The following is a 22,006-nucleotide window of genomic DNA, read 5'->3' as shown; positions in this document are numbered from 1 at the left end:
AACCACTACACAAGAGCAAGATAGTAAATCAGCCAAAAACGATTGGTGTGTAACTGCATCGCAGTGCATTGTGGGCCACACGAATTTTGCCGCGAACGGCCCAAACGTTCGGAATTCGGCGAACGCACGAACGACCGATGTTCGAGTCGAACATGCGTTCGACTCGAACACGAAGCTCATCCCTAGTCTTGACCTACAGTGAACCAAAGGAACTTGCGGGAGTCCTCTACAATGGGCACATGAAGGTAAGCTTCTTTAAGTCTATTGGAAACAAGACAGTCACCTGGCTGGACCCCTATGAATCAGGGACGATATTTCCACCTTGAATTTCTCCTTTGCTAAAATTGTCTCAGGTGTGCAAGGTCTAAAACCGGCCCCCGCAAGCTGTTCCTCTTCATGACCATAAGAGGGGAGAGCATCTGCCCTTAAATCTCTCACATTCAGAGACTGGCACAGCAGCACTTTCCAACACCAGTGTCTTACGTAAAGCATGAGTATATGCTTTCTTTACCTCAGTGTGAGGCAAAATCCATGGAAATGAATCGGAGAAGATGAGGACTTCTAATGGACCATGCATGTCCCGAAAGGACCACTTTGATGTCCCAATAGCCTGAAGCCCAACCCAGTAGCTTCTTGGATTCCAAGTTCAAGCTTTTAGCATACTTCTGAGGGGATATTAGGTCCCCTCACCAGCTCTTCCTAAAATCCCAACCTGGTCTGTAAAAATGTGCAACCCTCGCACGCTCTGAACTTTGTTTTCTAGACTGTCCTCTTCTGGCCTAGCCAGTGCTGGTCCTGAGGTAGGACCTCAGCTTGCCAACTGTGGCCTGGGTTATGGTGCTATCCAGCTTGCCAAAAGATTAAGCTCCCTAAAAGGGAATGCTACACTAACTATTACAGGTGGGAACAGCAAGCCCAGGCCCCAGCCATAGCACTCACTTTGCCGTAACTGAAGAGAGCATAACCCTTGCCACTATGCGGCTGATGTAATTTGGAGCCTTATCATTGAAACCGACACCAGCTCCTGAACTACAGAGTTTCTGAAAACGCTCCTGAATACTGTGTCCACATTTCCAGCCACATTTCCATCCTTTTCGATATGGCCACAAGATCCCAGGTCACCTTTCGGGCTATTCACTGCATCTTCCAAGGAAGAGCGACATGCTTGCTTGCCTCAGCAAGGCCTCAGCCATTTAGAGAGGCAGCCTTTAGATGCTTCACATCCTTATCTCTGAATGGCTAGAGCTTGGCCATCTTGTTTAGAAGGAATGGATGTCTCGCGACCTTGCTCCACTTATCCAAAAATGATGTCCTCTAGTTCTGTTAAGAATGAAAATTTAGAACGCTCTCTATGGCTATGTCTCCAAGTCACGTGATTCAGAGTGCGACTCCGATCTGACTCCGAGTGCAGCCCCGGTCCAACCTTACAGTCTCTGGATCAAAGTTGCATCAAAAGTCACATCAAAGTATTGCATAAACCCCTCAAAGTCGCTGCAACTCTAAGTTGCATAGATTGGAATGGTGCCATTAAACTCAATGGGCTGTGACCCACCATGCAACCTCATGTGTCCAAAGTCGCATGACAAGTCGCACTAGGGAAAACTCAGCCCAAAGGTGTTTTCAGAACTTCCTCTTGCTTTGCAGGAGACTCTACCTTAGTTGGGACAGTTCCAATTCTTGCTGGTCTAGTGGGAGAACAAGCTGCAATGGCTGTTGGACTTTGTGTGTGGCTTGTATCCCACTCCTTAAGGGATTCTTGCACCACGTGCCTCACTAGGATTCCATTTACTGGAAAACGCCACCGCCTAGGCTTAGCATGGCTCACACAGAGACTTGCCTCCTGGGACTGGAGTCCCACATCCCCAGTAGGCTCTCTCCTTGAAGAAGCTTACTCACATAGCGGTGGGTGCGTAGAGGAGGATTCAGAGCTTCTTCTTTGTAGGCTGGACCTTGACGGTGACCTATGATAAATACATATGAAGAAAAATGTTGTGACCTAATGATGTCTTTATCATCTCAGGCCGTGTATTGTCAACCTGACCTAGAAAAGACTCACAAAAGCAAATTGGGATAAAGAGGAAATGGTTAAAGAACCCAAAAAGAGTACGCAGGTCAGCAATAGAAAGCAAAGAGTAAAACCCACCCTCTCAAACCTGTTATCACACGGGGGGGGGGGGGGGGGGGCTGATATATCCAGTGTTAATTTTACTCTTAGGACACTAAAATGGCATTTTAGTTTTAGACTTGAGAGATGGTGGATGTCTTATTGTGATGGACAGGTCTCGAGTGGATGTGAGCGATTTACTGTGAAGGATTCTATCCCTGCATAGAGAGATCACCTTGAGGCTGCAGCAGCACTATTGATCGGGAGGTGTATGAAGAACATCCATGTACCAGTTGAAATATCGATACTTATGATTTAATCCAAGCATATTTTGTCATTCACACAAAGGGGGATCGGTGTAGCACTTTGGGTGAATTTTTGGGTGAATTTTTGAAGTGAGAGAGTTGCACGTGAGGTCTTCTTTCATATCATCTTCATCACTACCATTACTTTGCTGGAACTATTTGGCACTTATTATTTTCAGAGTCACTTTGATATTCAGCGCCTCCGAAATCTATGAATTTTAATGATTTCACGTTTTATTGTTTTATTAAGACGAATGTACTAAGGCAGGGGTTGACAAATTTGCTTTGAATTTAGGAGCCAGTTAAAGTTAGGAGCCAGTTTTTTTTTCAGCTCCCGGGGTAAGGCCACTCATTTTCACCCCCTATCCCTAACTCACAATGGAGCACCCAGTCAATAACTCCATTGAAACGCTGTTACATCAGGGGTATGGGCTGGCAACAGATGGAACTGGCTGGCACTGGCAGGTGGCACTGGTTGCCACTGGAAGGCACGTGGAACTGCCAAATGGCATTGGCAGGTGACACTGGTTGGCATTGGCAGGTGACACTAGTTGGAACTGGCAGGTGACACTAGTTGGAACTGGCAGGTGACACTGGTTTGAAACTGGCAAGTGGCACTATTGGCACTGGCAGGTGGCACTATTGGCACTGGCAGGTGGCCCTGGTTGGTGATGGCAGGTGGCCCTGGTTGGCGATGGCACTAGTTGTCACTGGCAGATGGCACTGATTGGCGGTGGCACTGGTTGGTGTTGGCAGGTGGCATTAGTTGGCGGTGGCACTGATTGGCGGTGGCACTGGCAGGTGGCACTGATTGGTAGTGGCAGGTGGCACTGATTGGCAGTGGCACTGGTTGGCATTGGCAGGTGGCACTGGTTGGTGGTGGCATTGGTAGGTGGTGGCAGGTGGCACTGGCAGGTGGCACTGGTTGGCGGTGGTAGGTGGCACTGATTGGCGGTGGCAGGTGACACTGGCAGGTGGCACTGATTGGCACTGGGTGGTGGCAGGTGGCACTGGGTGGTGGTTGCAGGTGGTATTGATTGGCGGTGGCACTGGTTGGCACTAGCAGGTGGCACTGATTTGTGGTGGCAGGTGGCACTGATTGGCAGTGGCACTGATTGGCGGTGGCAGATGGCACTGGTTGCCGCTGGCAGGTGGCACTGATTGGTGGTGGCACTGGCAGGTGCCACTGGTTGGCACTGGCAGGTGGCACTGGTTGGCACTGGCACTGATTGGCGGTGGCAGGTGGCACTGATTGGCGGTGGCAGGTGGCACTGATTGGCGGTGGCACTGGTTGGCGGCAGGTGGCACTGGTTGGTGGTGTCAGGTGGTATTGATTGGAGGTGGCACTGGTTGGCACTAGCAGGTGGCACTGATTGGTGGCAGGTGGCACTGATTGGCTGTGGCACTGATTGGCACTGGCAGGTTTCACACGGAGCACTCTGTTACTGAAATGTAACAGAGGAGCTGGCGGGACCCTGCCGGGTGTGAAACTGACAAGTAACAGAGAGGTGGATATGTCAGATTTCAGCCTGATGTCGGGGTGGGTGGGACCCGGCCGGGGTGGGCGGGACTCAGCAGCTATCAAACACCAGCCAATGATTGGGCTGCTTAAGAAAAGGGGCGGGGCACATACACGTAGCGGCCCGCCCAGATCCCATTGGCTGGTGTTTGATAGCTTGCTGGGTCCCGCCCCCACCCCGGCTGGGTCCCGCCCACCCTGGCCGGGTCCCGCCCACCCCGACATCAGGCTGACAGATCCTCCTCTCTCCATTGCGTGTCAGTTTCACACACAGCGCGGTGCTGCAGAGTGTGAAGGAGGGAGGAGGACGGCAGTCAGTGTTAATGCTGCTGAATGTCTGGGGCATCGATAGTGAGTGGGCTGGTGGCAGCTTAGGCGCCAGGTCGCGATTTCTGGTCGCATTGGCGACCTGGTGCCTGGGGTTTGTCAAGCCCTGTACTAAGGTTGCATATAAATGCAGTGCTCATATATACAATTACAAAAATAATGATAATAATCGCATGACCAAATATAAGTGATAACACAGTATGAGTGTAAAAACACAAAATTGATATAAAAGATAAAAAATTAACCAACAATTGAAAAACACTAAATAAATAAATAATGTCCACCAATGTGAGGAAAAAGAGTGTACAAAACAAGAGGGGAAGAATTGAGTCAAAAAGTCCAGATGTAAATATACACTATCAGTAAGTTGACATCACTGAGGCGTCAATGGGAACATGAGGCGTCAATGGAAACAGTAGACCTAAAGGGGCATATAACTCTTAAGTCATGCAGGCTTGTGGTGATATTCACCATTTTTAGTGTGAAGATATTTCATACACAATCACAGATTCGGTCACTACGATCACAAATCTGGTTCTGAACAGCACTGGTCATCAGCAAGTTCACAGTGGAACATATCCATGTACTCACATGATGTAACCAAAAATTAAAGAAAGGTTCCACATAGTGTGATATAATTAAAAAAAAAATTGGTTTAATAAAAAGAGGGTAAATGGGAACACTCACATTTCAATTGTAGATAAAAAGCTCTTGCAGAGACATGGAACAGCGAAATGATGTTGGCAGGACTCGACCCAGGCCGTGGTTTATATACTGTATGACTTTTGGCCCCCACCAACTCAGCAAAAATTCAGGTGTTCAGATGGATGCTCGAACAGCCAACGTTTGGTCCAAAACTGTGTTCAGAGCAAACCTTGAGCTCCAGTATCCAGTACTTCATACTTTAGGTATATCAATTTTTATTAGCGCCTTTTAAGACATTTGTTGTTCGTAAATACCTTCTGCCTTCAGCCCTCATAGGAATAATCACTACTGAAAAAAAATTCAGAAACTAATAAACGGCCATTTCTCTTAATTCACAATGGTCAGTTTCCAGGGGCCTAACTATAGGGGGCGCAGTAGTCGCGATCGCGAACAGGCCCTGTGCTGCAGGGGCCCACCTCTACATATGGCTGGTGGCAGCAAAGGGCAGCTAAGAGTAACAGTGCACCACGTGCATGGGTGGCTGGGGTTCAGGGGGGGCCTTCATGGTTTCTTGCACCGGGCCCTGAAGGTTCTAGTTTTTCACGCACAAATTTTCACAGCATTTATTTTAGTTTTGCACCACTATCATACATTTGATGCTTATTTTTATGTTTGCTGATGCATTGACAGACTGTACAGGCACTGTATATATAAAAATGAATTGTACTGCACTGTAAAATTACCAATTAGGTTTCATACCAGAGACTGCAGTTCTATGAATATAATTGATATAATATTTATATTGTACTGTACCTTGTACTTATACTGTACCTTGTATTTGATCTTCCACTATATACTGACTGCAATTTTCACCAATTGTAAGTAGACAGTCAGATTGGCTAACCTATGTGTACCCTAAAATGGGATAGTTCCCAAAGGGTTTTTTTTTTATAAGCAAAGTAATTGGTTCCAAAAAGAAACTATATTGGTAAAATCTTGTATTGTATCTAAAATGGAATTCAGATTCGGGATTGAGGTTTAAAATATACAGGTCCAAGAGGTCCAAGCTTCTTGTAAGTCCTCTGGGGCTGGAGCTCGTCTGGAGGAGGTGGAGATGACACATGGAGATTCCTGAATCATTGAATCTAACTTTAAAAAAAAAAAAAGACTGGCTATAGGACACAGTTCTTCAATTATAGCTTCTTGATCGGTAAATATACTACAGGCATACCCCACTTTTAAGTACACAATGGGGTTTATTTACTAAAGCTGGAAAGTGAAAAATCTGACTTTCTACTTGCATAGAAACCAATGAGCTTCCAGGTTTTATTACCAAAGCTTAATTGAACAAACTGGAGTTAGAAGCTCATTGGTTTCTATGCAGAAGTGAGCCTGATTTTGCACTTTCCAGCTTTAGTAAATAAACCCCATTGTGTACTTAAAAGTGGGGTATGCCTGTATTAGCAAACATAGAAACATTTGCATATTATGTCAGAATTATGAGTTTTTTTGATATATTTCCCTAGAATAAAAATCCCCCTGAAGAAGACTATGATTGTATGGCTCGAAACGTGTTGGAGTATTCATATGAATGGATATTTGTAATGTAATGTCAAGATGTTCCATTGTATGATATCGACCATTTTGTTGGAATATGTCCTTTTTCATGTCTGTTACCAGAGCTCATATTTTAAACCTCAGTCACAAATTTGAATTCCTTTTTTTATACAATAAAAGATTTTGCCAATATAATTTATTTTTGGATCCAATTACTTTGCTGTTAAAAAAAACCCTTGGGGGGGAACTATCCCATTTTGCATTCTTTTGGGGTGGGCAGCCTTGTAGACTCTCACATATGTGTTTTTCTATATACCTATGTGTACCCTTTCCCATGTTCTTTTTTTCTTTTGTTAAAGTTCTGTGCCAATTATTTCCTCAATCAAGTTATACATAAAAGGCTGCCAGAGCTGTGACCAGTTTCTCAGAACATTTTATTTGACTTCTATGGGGGAGTCATCTCACTGACTGCTGAAATAGCTGCTTTTTATCCAACCAAATAATTAGTGTGATAGCTTTATATGAGACACAATATCATAGAAACAAGTACAAAGCGGTTAGTCAAATTTGAGCCTCTGCCACAGGCCTCAATATGGACGAAACTGAAATTTTGCAAAGCACAAAAAAAAGACCAATTTCATTTTTTGCACTTTTTCTAACAAATACTGTTTCTTTATCTGGGTGTGGCGGTTTACTGGTTCTTGAGGCTGGGTTCACACTGCTGTGCAGAGCAGCTCAGGGCAGGGATCTGGTGTTTCCCTGTTCATCACTTCAGGTCCGATTTCTGTTCGAATTTTTGGCTGAATTCGGACCTGAAATGGACCAGAAGATGCAAGGGACTCCTGTGCAATTCGCTCTGCAGCTGCCCCAGAGCTATATGATCTGGCTCCATTGAGAACCAGTCACAGTCTCCTGACATGCGAATTGAATGTGTGGAAACCCGCATCCAATTCGCAGTAGTGTAAACCCAGCCTGAGTGGTGATCGCCCATACAGACATTAGTGAAATCTTTGATTTCCATGGTAATACAGGAGTAAAATGTCAAACTTGAAACTGAACACTGGATAAACCTTGAATTAATGAAGTGTTTTAAATGCCTCAAGCCATCGACAGAGAATAAGTAATTGACACCTAAAATAAAGGGTTATCTGTATGGTGAATTTTAGACATATTGTGCTGGTCAGCATTATCACAGCCACAGTCACTGATGCTTGTCAGTCTACTAAACTCTTGGAGATATAGTAATGTTTATTTACCTTGTACTGGAAATATATTTATAAATGTAATACCTACAATGTGCTTAAAATCAATTAAAGAGAAACAAATCTGCTGCTCCAGTACGGAGCTTGGAGTGTTTAACCACTTGCCCACCGGGCGAATTCCAGCACTCCTCTCCTACATGTAAAAATCATCATTTTTTTGCTAGAAAATTACTCAGAACCCCCAAATATATATATTTTTAGCAGAAACCCTGGGGAATAAAATGGAAGTCATTACAACTTTTGTCACACGGTATTTGCACAGCTATTTTTCAAACACGATTTCAAAAAACAAACCACTTTCATGAATAAATGAAAATAAAACCGTAAAGTTACCCCAATTTTTGTATAATGTGACAGACAGATGATGATTTGCAGAGTAAATAGCTACCTCACATATCACACTTTAAAATTGAGCATACTTGTGGTTTGTTGCCAAAATTCAGCACTTAAACATCTCCATAGGGGACGCTTTAATTTATTTTTACAGGTTACATGTTTAGAGTTACAAAGGAGGTCTAGTACTAGAATTGCTCTCGCTTTAACGTTCATTGTGATACCTCACTTGTGTGGTTTGAAGGTTGTTTACATATGCGGGCGCGACCTACGTATGTGTAGTTTTTTCCTATTACAAGAATGTAAACATCCCTTGTAATAGGAATGGTGCATGACAGGTCCTCTCCACTAGGCAGAAAAGCCTGAGATAAAAAAAAAAAAAATTAATGATCCCAGCCTTTCCTGTCGAGTCACGGGCTTTGTTTACTTCTGCCAGCCTGAACATGACTTCATAACATCGTGCATGGGCCTCCAAGAGTTAGAGATTGCCGGATACCATCTGTCCCACGGAAATCTCTATGGCTAACTTCCGCCGGCAGTAGATTCCTTCTCCGGTTCACTGATCGTATGAGCGACTTGGGAGAAGGGATGTCCCCTCCCACTGCCTGTAAGAACAATCCAACAGCTGAACAGCTGCTATGATTGTTCTTACAGTGAAGGGAATCGCCAGCAGAAAAGATTGATTCAGATATCACCACTGAAATCCCAGGACGTCATGTGACGGCCAGCGGTCGGCAAGTGGTTAAATAATGGCTTCAAATTCTTTTTGTTTTTATTCTATTTTTTCCTTTAGATCTCAGTCACATGACACTTATTGGACATCTCCTTCGCTCATCCGGGGCCTTTTTCATAAGACGTACATTTCAGGGGAACAAACTTTATTGGGCAGTGTTTTCAGAATATGTGAAGACTATGATACGGGTCAGTTCCCTAGTAAATTCATAATAACGCATTTTAAAGTTTGTAATTCATATAGTTAAAGTTTAATTCCTTTGACGTATGAATGTGCATAAGAAAAAAAGGTAAGCATTCTGTATATTTTTTTTTTTTATTGACGCATCAGTTTCATGTTAAATACCTTCCAGATAAAGACCTTCCAGAACATATGGCTTAAAGTGGGTCTTCGCTGCAGTTGCACATATTCTGTAGGGCCCCACAGTGCCAACCCTCTCCTAGTTCTAAACTACAAACAAATGACTACTCCAGTTAGTGCTCTGTGCACTTGAGGTTTTGGTACTACAATCCCTGGCAAAAAAGTATGGGAATCACCACTTTTGGAAAATGTTCATTCAATTGTTTAATTGTAAAGAAAAAAAAAAAAACTAACTGCAGACATGCCATAAAACTATTTTCATTTCCAACCTGCTGGCTTTAAGAAACCCTTAAAAAAAGAAAAAAAAAAGAAAGCTGTAGTCAGTTGCAACTGTTTTTACGGATCAAGCAGAGAAAAAAAATATGGAATCACTCAATTCTGAAGAAAATATTATGGGATCACGATCACTCATTTTTTTCCAGAAGTTTTGGGAAAATGTGAAAAAAAATTAAAACCCTTTTTTTTTTTACACAAAGTTGTCCATTTATAAGATATTTATAACACATAGCATGTATATAGCAAAAATTACACCCCAAATCCCATTCTGCTACTCTTCCCGAGTATGGCAATACCACATGTGTGATACTTTTACACAGCATGGCCACATACAGAGGAAAAACATTGAAGTAGTTCCTTCAGGCGTTCTACGAGCATAAATTGCACAGCTCATTTCATTCCTACCTATCACACTTTTGAAGGTCCTTGAGCACCAGCCCATTGGAATTGCCCACAAAATTACTCCATTTTGGAAAGCAAACACCCCAATGTATAATCTATAAGGCAGAATGAGTCTTTTGAACGGTTCATTTTTTTCCAAAAGTTTTTGGAAAATATGAAAAAAAAATGAAAATGCATTTTTTTAATACACAAAGTTGTCCATTTATAAGATATTTCTAACACATAGCATGTATATAGCAAAAATTACACCCCAAAACACATTATGCTACTCTTCCTGAGTATGGCGATACCACATGTGTGAGACTTTTACACAGCATTGCCACATACAGAGGACCAACATTGAAGTAGTACCTTCAGGCATTCTACGAGCATAAATTACACATCTCATTTTATTCCTACCTATCACACTTTTGAAGGTCCTTGAGCACCAGCCCATTGGAATTACCCACAAAATTACCCCATTTTGGAAAGCAAACACTCCAACGTATATTCTATGAGGCATGGGCTGCAAATAGGTACTCGGGTACTCTGATGGGCTGCAGATAGGTACTCGGGTACTTTGATGGGCTGGTGACAGGTACTCTGATAGCCTGGTGACTTGTATTCGGGTACTCTGAAGGAGCGGTGATAGGTACTCAGGTACTCATATGGATTGTGACAGCTACTCAGGTACTTAGATGGACTGACAGGTACTCAGATGGACTGGGACAGATACTCTGGTAATCTGATGGACTGTGACAGGTACTCTGATGGACTGTGACAGGTACTCGGGTACTCTGATGGACTGTGACAGGTACTCAGGTACTCTGATAGGCTGTGACAGGTACTCGGGTGCTCATATGGAGTGTGGCAGGTACTCGGGTACTCATATGGAGTGTGACAGGTACTAGGGTACTCTGATGAACTGTGACAGGTACTTAGATGGACTGACAGGTATTCGGGTACTCTGATGGACTGTGACAGGTACTCGGGTACTCTGATGGACTGTGAGTGACAGGTACTATGATGAGTGGTGACATGTCCTATGCGCCGTGCACAGTGGGGGGGTGGAACTATCTGTGATCGGCCATGACTTCATCATGGCTGATCACGTGGTAAACAGCCGTACCCAATGGCTGCTCACCCCCCTCGGTGGCGAGCTGTGTCTCCGTGACACACCGCCACCGAAGGAACAGGGATACGCGCGCACGATCGCACGTATTCCCTGTTTAAGTGGGAGGACGGCATATGACGCCCTCCCGCTACAAGAGCCGCGCTGCCTGGCCATTATTTGATGGCCGGGGGTCGGCAACCAGTTAAAGGGAAGCGTATTGGTAAACCAAGGAAGACATAAAAGCGTCAAGTTAGAAAACTTAAAGCACTATGCCTTAAAAACAGAAAAAGAACAATAAAACAAATGAAGAACAAATGATCAGAAACTGGAGTCAATGTCTGTGACCGAACTGTTAGGCCCCTTTCAAACATGCGGACAGTATGTCCGTATTTCATCCATCCGTTTGCGGATGAAATACGGACATACATGCATCCCTATGGGATAGCGGGTGTCTGCTGATGAACATCCGCTGCCACCCGATATTGTCCGTCTCCGCTATGGTCCGATTCTGCAGACGGAGGAAAATCCTATTTTTCTATCCGTCTGCAGAGCGGATCGGATGAACACGGACAGACGGTCCGTGTTCATCCGATCCCCCTTAGAGGAGAGCGGAGATCTGACAGGGCAGTCCCTGCACAGTGCAGTCTGTTTGCAGAGATAAACGGAGCGATCCCCACTGAGCAAGCAGATCATCACGGGGCGGATCATTACGGATCTGTCCCGTGTGAAAGTGGCATTATGCCCCATACACACGATCGGATTTTCTGACAACAAATGTTGGATGCCAGCTTGTTGGCAGAAAATCTGACCGTGTGTATGCTCCATTGAACATTTGTTGGGCGGACGTTCCGCCAACAAATGTTGGCTAGCAGGTTCTCAAATTTTCCGCCAACACATTTTTCGCGTGTACACAAGTCTGTCGGACAAAAGTCCACGCATGCTTGGAATCCATACTTTTTGCCAGGGGTTATAGAAGTATTTTAATGTATAGTTAATTTGTTTTAAAAATATACGGAACTAGGCTAAACCCCTATTTATATATTCACTTTGAGTTCTATTTTAAAATTTCGGAACAGTACATAAGGTACAGTAACCAGGAACAGTTTGGAAAATCTTTTGTTTTTTTTCTTGTATCATATTATAATGGTGAACACTAAAATTTTATTGGTTATTCATTTAGACAAGAGAAGAACATGAGTTGAAGACTAAATAAAAACAGTAATTTAATGATAGGCATAGTAATCCAACCAAATAAACTGTAATTTAAATGCCATTAATTTTATGTTAAATGTTTCTATAGAAATATGTTTATTAAACCTGTTCTCGGAATTCATTAACTTCAAGGATTTGTCAGCATTAGGCTGGAGTATTATCTAATCCAGTAATTAATCTACAATAGCTTCTATTATTATCCTGTTTCTTGCTATTTGCTTGTTTATTTGAATTGCAATTATACTAAAATTAGTAAAATTTGTTTCCCTTAATTTTAATGCTTCTGACGCTAATCTGTTTTCTGCATATTTGACTACAGATACTGTAAATGCTTCCATCAGGGCAAAACAGCAATCAATCAAAACATCTGCTTTTGTATGAATTGTATTATAACTAAAGGCTTTCTTTTATAGACTGGATATGCTCCTTTGGAGTTTTTCATTGAAGGTCAAAGAAGCAGGACAGGCAAGACTATACATCCAAGGCTTGGTATGTATAGATTGACATCAGGTAGTGCAGTAGCAGTTCCACTATAAAATAACTGATTGTATAATTCTTAAGAGAAGACATTTTTTTAAACTTATAGCACATTTCTCTACCCTATCTTGTAATATATAAAAATGTATCTTTACAATTTACGGTTTGTCAGAAATGAAAGACAAACAAATGATTAAAGCAGTATTAAACCCAAAATCAAAAATGTATGTAATGCAGCTTACCAATCATTAGATGTGTTGGCAGCATAGTTTGATTTTTTTTTTTTGTAACTTTTTTCCCTCTGTTTTCACCTGGTGATCTGCCCAGTAACGCATCTCCTGTATAAAAGTGCCATCACTGTGAATGGACCACAGTGGGCACCTTTGGACAGCAGTATTGTCAGTCTAGAAAGAAGGGAGTGTTAGATATACTAGCAGATTTAAATACACTAACAAACGGAAGCCAAACTGCAGGTCACAATGCAGGTAAAAAGCAGACACAGTAAACGTTTTTTTTTCCTTGGGGATAAAGGTTTTACACAAATAACTACAAGTTGATCATTGTAAAAACATCTGTCGGTGATAAATGGGTTCCCTCAATACAGGCATACATCACTTTTAAGTACACAATGGGGTTTATTTACTAAAGCTGGAAAGTGAAAAATCAGGCTCACTTCTGCATAGAAACCAATGAGCTTCCAGGTTTTATTACCAAAGCTTAATTAAACAATCTGGGGTTAGAAGCTCATTGGCATAGAAGTGAGCCTGATTGTGCACTTTCCAGCTTTAGTAAATAAACTCCATTGCGTACTTAAAAGTGGGGTATGCCTGTACTCTTAACTAATGCATTTGCAGGAGAGCTAGTTCTGTTGAAAAACAACAGACTTACTGTCCAGATCACTAGGTGAAAATAAAAGAAAGAAAGCCAAAAAAAGAAAATGAATGCAGCCATCATATCTTAGGTAAGTTTCAATATAATGTTTGCTTTTCAGTTTAATAGTTCTTTAAGATTGACTATTAAAAAAAAAACTGTAAAATCTGGAAAGATTGACACAAATGCAATTTACTGCAGATTCTGTGTTAGGCTACTTTCATACTGGTGCCGGGGTGCGTTAGCGGTAAAAGTAAAACACTGCTAAAACTAGCAGCGCTTTTCGGCCGCTAGAGGGGTGCTTTTAACCCCCTGCTAGCGGCTGAATAAAGGGTTAAAAGTGCCTGTGTTTGCGGCGCTGCCGCAGCACTTTGCGGGCAGCGCTGCTCATTCATTTCAATGGGCAGGGCATTTTGGGAGCGGTGTATACACCGCTCCCAAACATCCCCAAAGATGCTGCTTGAAGGACTTTTTTTCCAGTCCCGCAAGCGCACCGCCCCAGTTTGAAAGCACTCGGGCTTTCACAATGGGGAGGCATGACAGTCACTTTTCAGGCCCTTTACAGGCACTATTTTTAGAGATAAAATGCCTGAAAAGCGCCTCAGTATGAAAGGGGTCCTACAGCAAAGGCTTTTTTACTACAACATAAATGAAGTATTCAGAAATAATCATTTTCTTCCACTAATGACTGTAATACTTTAAAGTGGATGTAAACCCGATTCATGAAATCTGACCTGGGCACATACAGTACATCTGTAGTGTTTACTTATCTCCCTCCAAAGCACTAAGTCCTGTGTTTTTCTGCTGTTTCCCTCCTCTGTTATCAGCATGCTGACTTCTGACAAGTTATTCGACATCTGAGATAAAACCAGCCTGAAATTTGTGTCGGGTGGGTGCTATAAATAGATTAGCAGAGAGCTTGCCTTGTCACAGCGCAGCTCTGCAAGTCTCTGCCTATGTGGGGGGGGGGGGGGGGGGGGCTCGGCTCCTCCACACAGTGTATGCCAAGAATTCACACCTACTGCTGAATGACGGAGTAAAAATTCTAACACAATGTTAGAATTATAAAGAATATATAAAGGAGAAGACAGCCAATATACATGTAAAACTTATGTAGGGAGATTTATTTCATCTCTGTGTATCATCTGAGGCTATTCACTTCACTGGGTATAAGAGAGGGTTTACATCCACTTTGTTCTACCTTGTACATGTCATTTAGCTTTCTAGTTTTAGTTTGTCACAGCTGCAAAAAGGAGTACTTTGTAAGTTTTCTTAACTTTTTTAATTTAGTTTTGGATAGAGTGAGGAAGGGTTAGAGTCTCTATAAATTGTTAATTAGCATCCGTGTCCATATTGGGGACTTGCCCCCTCCCTTTCTATCAGGGCAGTAAGTGATGGGAAAGCTCAAACAGAGACCCAGGCAAAAAAATATATTTTTTAGTGCAGTGGGGAAGCAAAAGAACTGCTGACATTGGGGTTAATTAACAAATTGACTTTTTACTTCTCAAGGGAAGTAGCACTTTGGAAGGGGATTTTTCCTAGAGTTTAGTGAATAAGGTGAAGGTCCAATCATATGTAAGCAAAAATCTTGCTTTTTTTTATTTTCCTTGCATGTGATTAGGCATTCTTTGCAATGTGAAATTTTACCACATTTGTTAAGCTCTGGGAAAAACTCCCCTGCAAAGTACAACTTCCCAAGCAAAGTGAACATCCTATTTGCCTTTAATAAAACTAACCAATTGTTTACATTTCTGATAATTTCATCCTGTCCGGATGATATCTAGAAACCCCTTTTTTGTAAAAGCATCACAGAGAGGAAGTAAGAACAATCTCCTTAATGGGGTCACAGAAAGAAAGAAAAACCTGATAGGCAAGCGTTTTAACTTTTTCCCCACTTCATCCAAAACGACAAAAAAATAAAAAATTCTGCTGGAATTAGACTTTAAACAGGTTTATCATAAGTTGTATTTGATACCATGGATGTGGTTTCCAATCCAGAAATACCATTATTTCCTCCCCTTTCTCGTTTTGCCAGAAAGGGAGAAAAGGAAGCTCAACTAGTTGCAGTAAAGAAATGCTTATGCTATGGTGGCGCCTTCTCAGTCACATGCCATAGCTGTATAGGGAGGAAATCCAAATTCAGCTACCTGGCTCTAATGCTAATGTTCTGGCTTCAACACTTTGAGATGCTTACTTGGAACAAATATAGAGATAAGGAATTCCTATCCTTTCCTGACACCCATGTACAGCATGTTTGTCCTGGGCCTTTAAATTTAGAAAATATTGAAATAAAAGACAGCAATTTGCTTAACCACAAGAGGGACAACAATGGTAGCCCATATACTCTAATGAAAGATGCTTTTCCATTCATGCACACACTAGCTGCTAGTACTACTCTTATCATGGAGTGCAGCTATTTTTTTCCCTGTGTTCTTTGTTGGCTTTACCGCTGGTTCTTCCAAATGCTAATATTCTAAAAGGGAAGAAAGCCCAGTGTTCCCAGTGCTAAACCCAAAAAGCAAATGGCAAAGTTATAATTTACCACAGTGCCTACAGAAAAATACAATTTTACCTACAGTGTATTTATTGAGAAACCTTGGCAGATGTGTATTAGGAGACCTCAAAATTGATTGCAATGACAAAGAAAAATGGTGGCACGTATCATCTGAAAAAATATAAAATGTCTTTATATGTCAGCTTATAGCAACGGAAAAAAAAACTTTTCTTCTTCATAATAGTTGTCAACTCATTGCCCTGCTTGTTTGAAAAATACTAACTGTACTTAGTAAATAACAAATTAAATATCAAAAAAATATAACAAAATACCATAAAGGAAATTTGTAATAAATTGTGTTTGTATTTCAGGGCTTTTGAATGCTGTTATGGAGCCATTCTTAAAAGGAGAAGTATTTGATACTTACGTCGTTCCCATCAGCATTAGCTATGAAAGATTATTAGAGGAAGCCTTCTATGCTCAAGAACTTTTAGGAGCTCAAAAACCCAAAGAATCCACATCAGTAAGATCTATTGAAATTGTCACACTAATTCAGGAGATCAGAGGCACCCTCATCCCTATTTGGAAATGTATAGATAAAACTGGAAAGGTTTTTTTTTTTTTATAGTGCCACAAATATAACAACCGTTTGATAAAAAGTATGAAACATTTTATCAATCAAGAAAATATAAAAAAAGAGTAAACAAATGTTGACTCTCACATACAAATAAACATTATAAAATTATCACATCATGATAATGAACAATATAATGCATAGAGAACTTCATAAAGCGATATAAATGCCTGTTGGTTCAATATAGCATTTATATAGCTTTATGAAGTTCTCTATGCACTATATTGTTCATTATCATGATGTGATAATTTTATAATGTTTATTTGTATGTGAGAGTCAACATACAAATAAACATTATACAATTATTACTTATTATTATTATTACTTATTATTATTATTAATTATTATTATTATGATAATGAACAATATAGTGCATAGAGAACTTCATAAAGCTATATAAATGCTATATTGAACCAACAGGCATTTATATAGCTTAATAAAATGTTTCATACTTTTTATCAAATGATTGTTATATTTGTGGCACCATAAAAATCTCCCCTTTCCAGTTTTCTCTATACATCAGTAAGATGCGCTTCAGGCTGACTTGGTGGCAACAATTATGTGTGGTTCAGTTAAATAATAGATCTATTGCTGGATCTCAAATGCCCAGTGTGATTTTTTTTTAGAGGACTCAAAGTCCTCTATCTCTGACTTTTTTCCAAATATACCCCATCATGTCCAGTTCTCTGTTCAAACTTTTAATCTTAAAGCGGTTGTAAACCTGCTGTTTTGTTGTTGTTTTTTTGGCCACCTGCAAAGGAAAAGGCATAATGAGCTAGTATGCACCGCATACTAGCTTATTATGAAATACTTACCTTAGAACGAGGCCCCGACATCTGGCCCGATCCATGCCGAGGGAGCTGACATGTTCCCTCTGCGTTTTCTTCCGGGTATCGCGGCTCCGGCGCTGTGAGTGGCCGGAGCCGCGATATCGTCACTCCCTCGCATGCGTGTGGGAGATTTCTTCCCGGCAGGGTCCGGCGTCTGCCGGGCTTCCAGACGGGAATCCCCTGTGCGCATGCGCCGCTGCAGTCAGCGGCGCATTGCGAGGGGAATATCTCCTAAACCGTACAGGTTTAGGAGATATTTTTTTTACCTACAGGTAAACCTTATTATAGGCTTTCTTGTAGGTAAAAGTCCCCAAAATGACTATACAACCGCTTTAACACCAACCACCCTGGTCTCATGCAGTTCTTTACTCATGTCCTCTGGCTACAGCAACCCTTTTGAAATGTCATCTAGCATATTCTCTTTAAACGCCATACATTTACCCTCTCAAAAAAGTAATACTCCATTCCCTCCTCTAAGTCATCCAGGTTATCTGCTTGCTCAGATGCTTGCTCAGATGTCAAAATTGCAGTTGTCCACCATCTCAAACATCATCCAATTTCAAAAGATATTAAACATTTTGTGACCTACCTGGAATTACACTTGATAAATTGTCCCAAAATATCCACAACTCTCCTCCACTTGTCACTTAGACCAACATAGATGTCACCTACTGTAAGCCCTTGTACACACGGTCAGACATTCCGATGGAAAATGTCCGATCGGACCGTGTTGTCGGATAATCCGTCTGTGTGTGGGCTGCATCGTATTGTTTCCATCGGAACATCTGACGGACAAAGTTTTAGAGCTGGGCTATAACATTTTCCGACAACATGATCCGATCGGACTTTGTCCGATTGTGTGTAGAGAATTCCGATCGGACAAAGTGCCACGCATGGTCAGATGAAATTCCTAGACCAAAGCTATTGGCTACTAGCCTGAACGTAGTCCCGTGGTAACAAAATAACGTCATCACGTTACCTACGATCTGATTTTCTGACAATTTTGTCTGACCGTGTGTATGCAACACAAGTTTCGGACAAAATCCATCGCACAAAATCTGACGGATTTTGTTGTTGGAATGCCCGACCGTGTGTACAAGGGCTAATGATGTCAGACATTCTAAAAAGATCACATGTACTGACCCTTAGATGTCTATCTGCCAGTGCTACAATATCTTTGAAAAAAAGAGTTGAGAGGTTAATACATTTCAACTGGAAGTTGTGTAAATAAGACCTAGTTATACCAAAACCCCCAGTCCCCATGAGAGCCCAGCAGTCTGGGCTTCTTAAAATTCACCCATGTTTGTGTACAAACAATAAACTCTCTCAGATATAAAAAAAAAAAAACTCACTTACATGAGAGGAGGCATGACAGCACCATCCTGTCCAAAACCCTTTTCCTAGTCCGATATGACCAGGCTTCCAACAGGCTTCGGCTATGACTGGGTAATTCTTAGCTTCCTCCTGTGATGTGACCAGACATTTTCCCTGTCCCAATTGTGATCCTACTACTTGTTTTTAGTAGAAAGTTGGCTCTAAACTGTCCCTCATCCACCCTTTAGGACAAGCAGAAAAGCAGGTCAGTTGTGGTTTTATCATAGTTTTTGTAGGAAATAGATTATATACATTAAAATTATGAATGTTATGGGATACTTTCTGTTGCTTTATTTTATGAATGTGCACAGGTGTGACCTTGTTCTTGCTGTTGACATGCGGTTCCTTATTTCTAATGTGCTCTCCAACATCTGTATTATTTACACCCACCATTATATTTTTTCTGTCATGCCCAAAAGACCGGCCTTTTGATCAGTGTTTAACTATTGGTCAGTACCAGTATAGTCAGTGCTGTCAGCACATCCTAACTGAAGATGGGAATATAGGAGAAGAGGAGGCTCACAGTCAGTCCCAGGGCAAATATTCCAAACTGCCCCCCCCCCATGATGTGCAAGCTTAGGGGATCCTATGCCCAGCAGTCTTTCGCTTGTAAAAATCACTTCCACTGTGACTACTTCTGCCAGCCTTTTAACAGAAGGAAGGCATCCCCATCCCTACAGTAGACCTATGGCACCTGCGGCAACGGTCCTTCCTACCCATCCCTGATCCCGGCCCTGCTCACAGTGCACTGTCCTAGCACTTAAGCCCCATAACAGCAGTATGAGCACTATGGGTATATTTACTACTGCTACGTGCGTATTAGACAGACACACTTGTGCTTATATTACTAATTTCAAGGAAACCTACATTATGAAATATACAGGCTGCTAATGCAGAAGTTTATACCACTTTTTGTTGGCTGTTATGATAAATCATCAGCTTCAATACTTTATGATTGACCAACCTGGAATGAGTAGGCAGATCAGAAGTTCTGACTTTGAGGGAACATAGAGACAAGAAACTAGCATTTTCAGATGAAAGTCAGCATTGGCAACATCCATATTTTATCAATATAGGTTTCCATTGAGATGTACTGTAAGTAGAGTGGGTTAAGGGGAGACCATCAAGGCGCCATATCCCGATTAAACAAGCATTAGAAAAAGCAAGATAGAAAAAAACTGTGTGACTTTTAAGGCGCAGACTTCAAAATAATTATTTTATTATAACATAAAAGTTAAAATCCATTTTCATAAAAACACATGGGAAAAATATGCTATTGGCACCTTAAAGGTCCCACAATTTGGCTTTTTGTAAAGCATGTACTGGAGATAGATCAGCCCAAGAAACTGATGTGCCCATTATTTTTATGTAGATGAGTCTTTAGAATCCTTCATAAAGCAAATTTGCTGCATTCACATGAATTTTTCGTTGTAGGGTTTGATGAAAGCCAGGAAGCTTCTAACTGAGAATTATGGTAACATTCACATTTACTTTGGACAGCCATTGTCTTTACGGTCACTGTCTTCTGGGAAAATAAAGCGCTCTGAATATAATCTTACCCCAAGGTACTGTGTCATAGACATTATGGGGTGGATTTATTAGGCAAATATACTGTACATTTTGCAAGTGCAGTTGCACTCATGTTTTTTTTATAAAATTAAGCTTTACCACATTTATAGTTACTAAGGAAAATGAGTTAAACTGCACTTGCAAAGTGCACAGTCTATGCCTTTAGTGGCCCCTATGTATATAGTCATTCAACATCCCAAAAATGCTTCAAAAATTCCATGAATTAAACTGATTGCTTGAAAGCTATGATTACCCGTAAAAAGTCTCTCAGTTGGACTGACATCTGGGTGCTGAAGCAAGCCCTAACTTCTGTTAATCTGTTGAATTTGCTCAATTGTTTTTTGTTTCCTGGCTCAGCCTCCTCTCCCACCCATTATTTTCTCATTTATCTATATGATATACAAAGTATTTACAGCAGGCTCCTCCATTTACCTTTTCATAATGAGAGACAGTGCCATGAACCAAAAGCCAACAAGTATAAGAATTTAAACAATATTTATTATATATTGTGTTACAGTGAAAAATAATGGTTACATAATATGGAAATTGAATATATTTAGAATCCTAAAACTACAATAAACTGTGTAATAATTATTAAAGTGTATTTATCGTGTATTTACAAAATTTGTAATCTCAATTTTACAGTATAAGACACATGATTTGACTCTTGGGTTATATGCCTCTACCTTCAGGAGATTGGACACTGACATAATCTTTGCTGGGACCCCTCAGTGTACCTATATAACCCAACCCATTCAGTGAGCCTCTAATTTTTTGCTAGCGACCTTACTTGATTGACTCCTCCTGTTTCAAAATAATTTTTTCTATCTTTCACCAGGTTTTCTTTCCTTCTTTAACCCCCCTGGCGGTATTCCAGAGTCTGGCTCAGGGTGGAATTTCAGTACCATAAGCGGTAACCCCGAGCCAGACTCGGGATTGCATTGCAGGATACAGGGAGAGTTACTTACCTTGCCCCCTGGATCCTGCGATGTCCTCCCCGCTGTGTGTGCGAGCCGTCCTCCGCTCGATTCACACAGTGCCTGAGCGCTGCTGAGCTCCGTTCCCTACGATGTAGAACGGCGCCAAATTCCAAAAAGTAAAAACACACAATACACATACAGTACTGTAATCTGTAAGATTACAGTACCGTATAAGAAAATTACACACCCCCTTTGTCCCTAGTGGTCTGTCCAGTGCCCTGCATGTAGTTTTATATTATAAACACAGTTTTTTCTGCCTGGAATTTGGAGATTGTCCATAGCAACCAAAAAGTGTCCCTTTATGTCAAAAGTGGTTTTAGACCAGCTAGAAAACAGCGATAATAAATTATAATCACTTGCAGAACTGAGCGATGTCTGGGGAAATTCATCAAACACTAAATCTAATGACGGCGACAATTCTGCAACTAAGCAAGTTTCAGTGTTTTTGATTTGATTACATTATTGAATATTTTTCATTATTATTATATTATTATTTGTTATAATTATTTATAGTTATTATATTATAATTTATGATTTTGTGTTTCAAACTACTATCATACGGGATGAGTTATTCCTAAGAACTGCATTTAAAATATAAAACACCAAATTTCCATCCAAAATAATGGTACTGCTTTCAGCACCTAAAATCA

The 22,006-nt window shown here is 41.2% G+C and overlaps 1 protein-coding gene across 1 annotated transcript in view; it reads left to right on the top strand.

The window, feature by feature from the left end:
* The window catches only part of LOC143987449 (dihydroxyacetone phosphate acyltransferase-like), a 135,474-nt gene that overhangs the window by 61,818 nt on the left and 51,650 nt on the right, over positions 1 to 22,006 (top strand). Inside the window, exons 5-8 of the mRNA XM_077486159.1 lie at positions 8,846 to 8,973; positions 12,542 to 12,617; positions 16,341 to 16,492; positions 20,242 to 20,372. Coding sequence (XP_077342285.1) covers positions 8,846 to 8,973; positions 12,542 to 12,617; positions 16,341 to 16,492; positions 20,242 to 20,372 — 487 coding nt within the window. The remainder of the gene's footprint in view (positions 1 to 8,845; positions 8,974 to 12,541; positions 12,618 to 16,340; positions 16,493 to 20,241; positions 20,373 to 22,006) is intronic.

Source organism: Lithobates pipiens, unplaced genomic scaffold (assembly GCF_037356315.1).
Source record: "Lithobates pipiens isolate NorthernLeopardFrog02 unplaced genomic scaffold, aLitPip1_a1.2 Scaffold_18, whole genome shotgun sequence".
NCBI lineage: Eukaryota > Metazoa > Chordata > Amphibia > Anura > Ranidae > Lithobates > Lithobates pipiens.
Note: the sequence above shows the minus strand (reverse complement) of the source record. Positions and strands in the feature narration are given on the sequence as shown.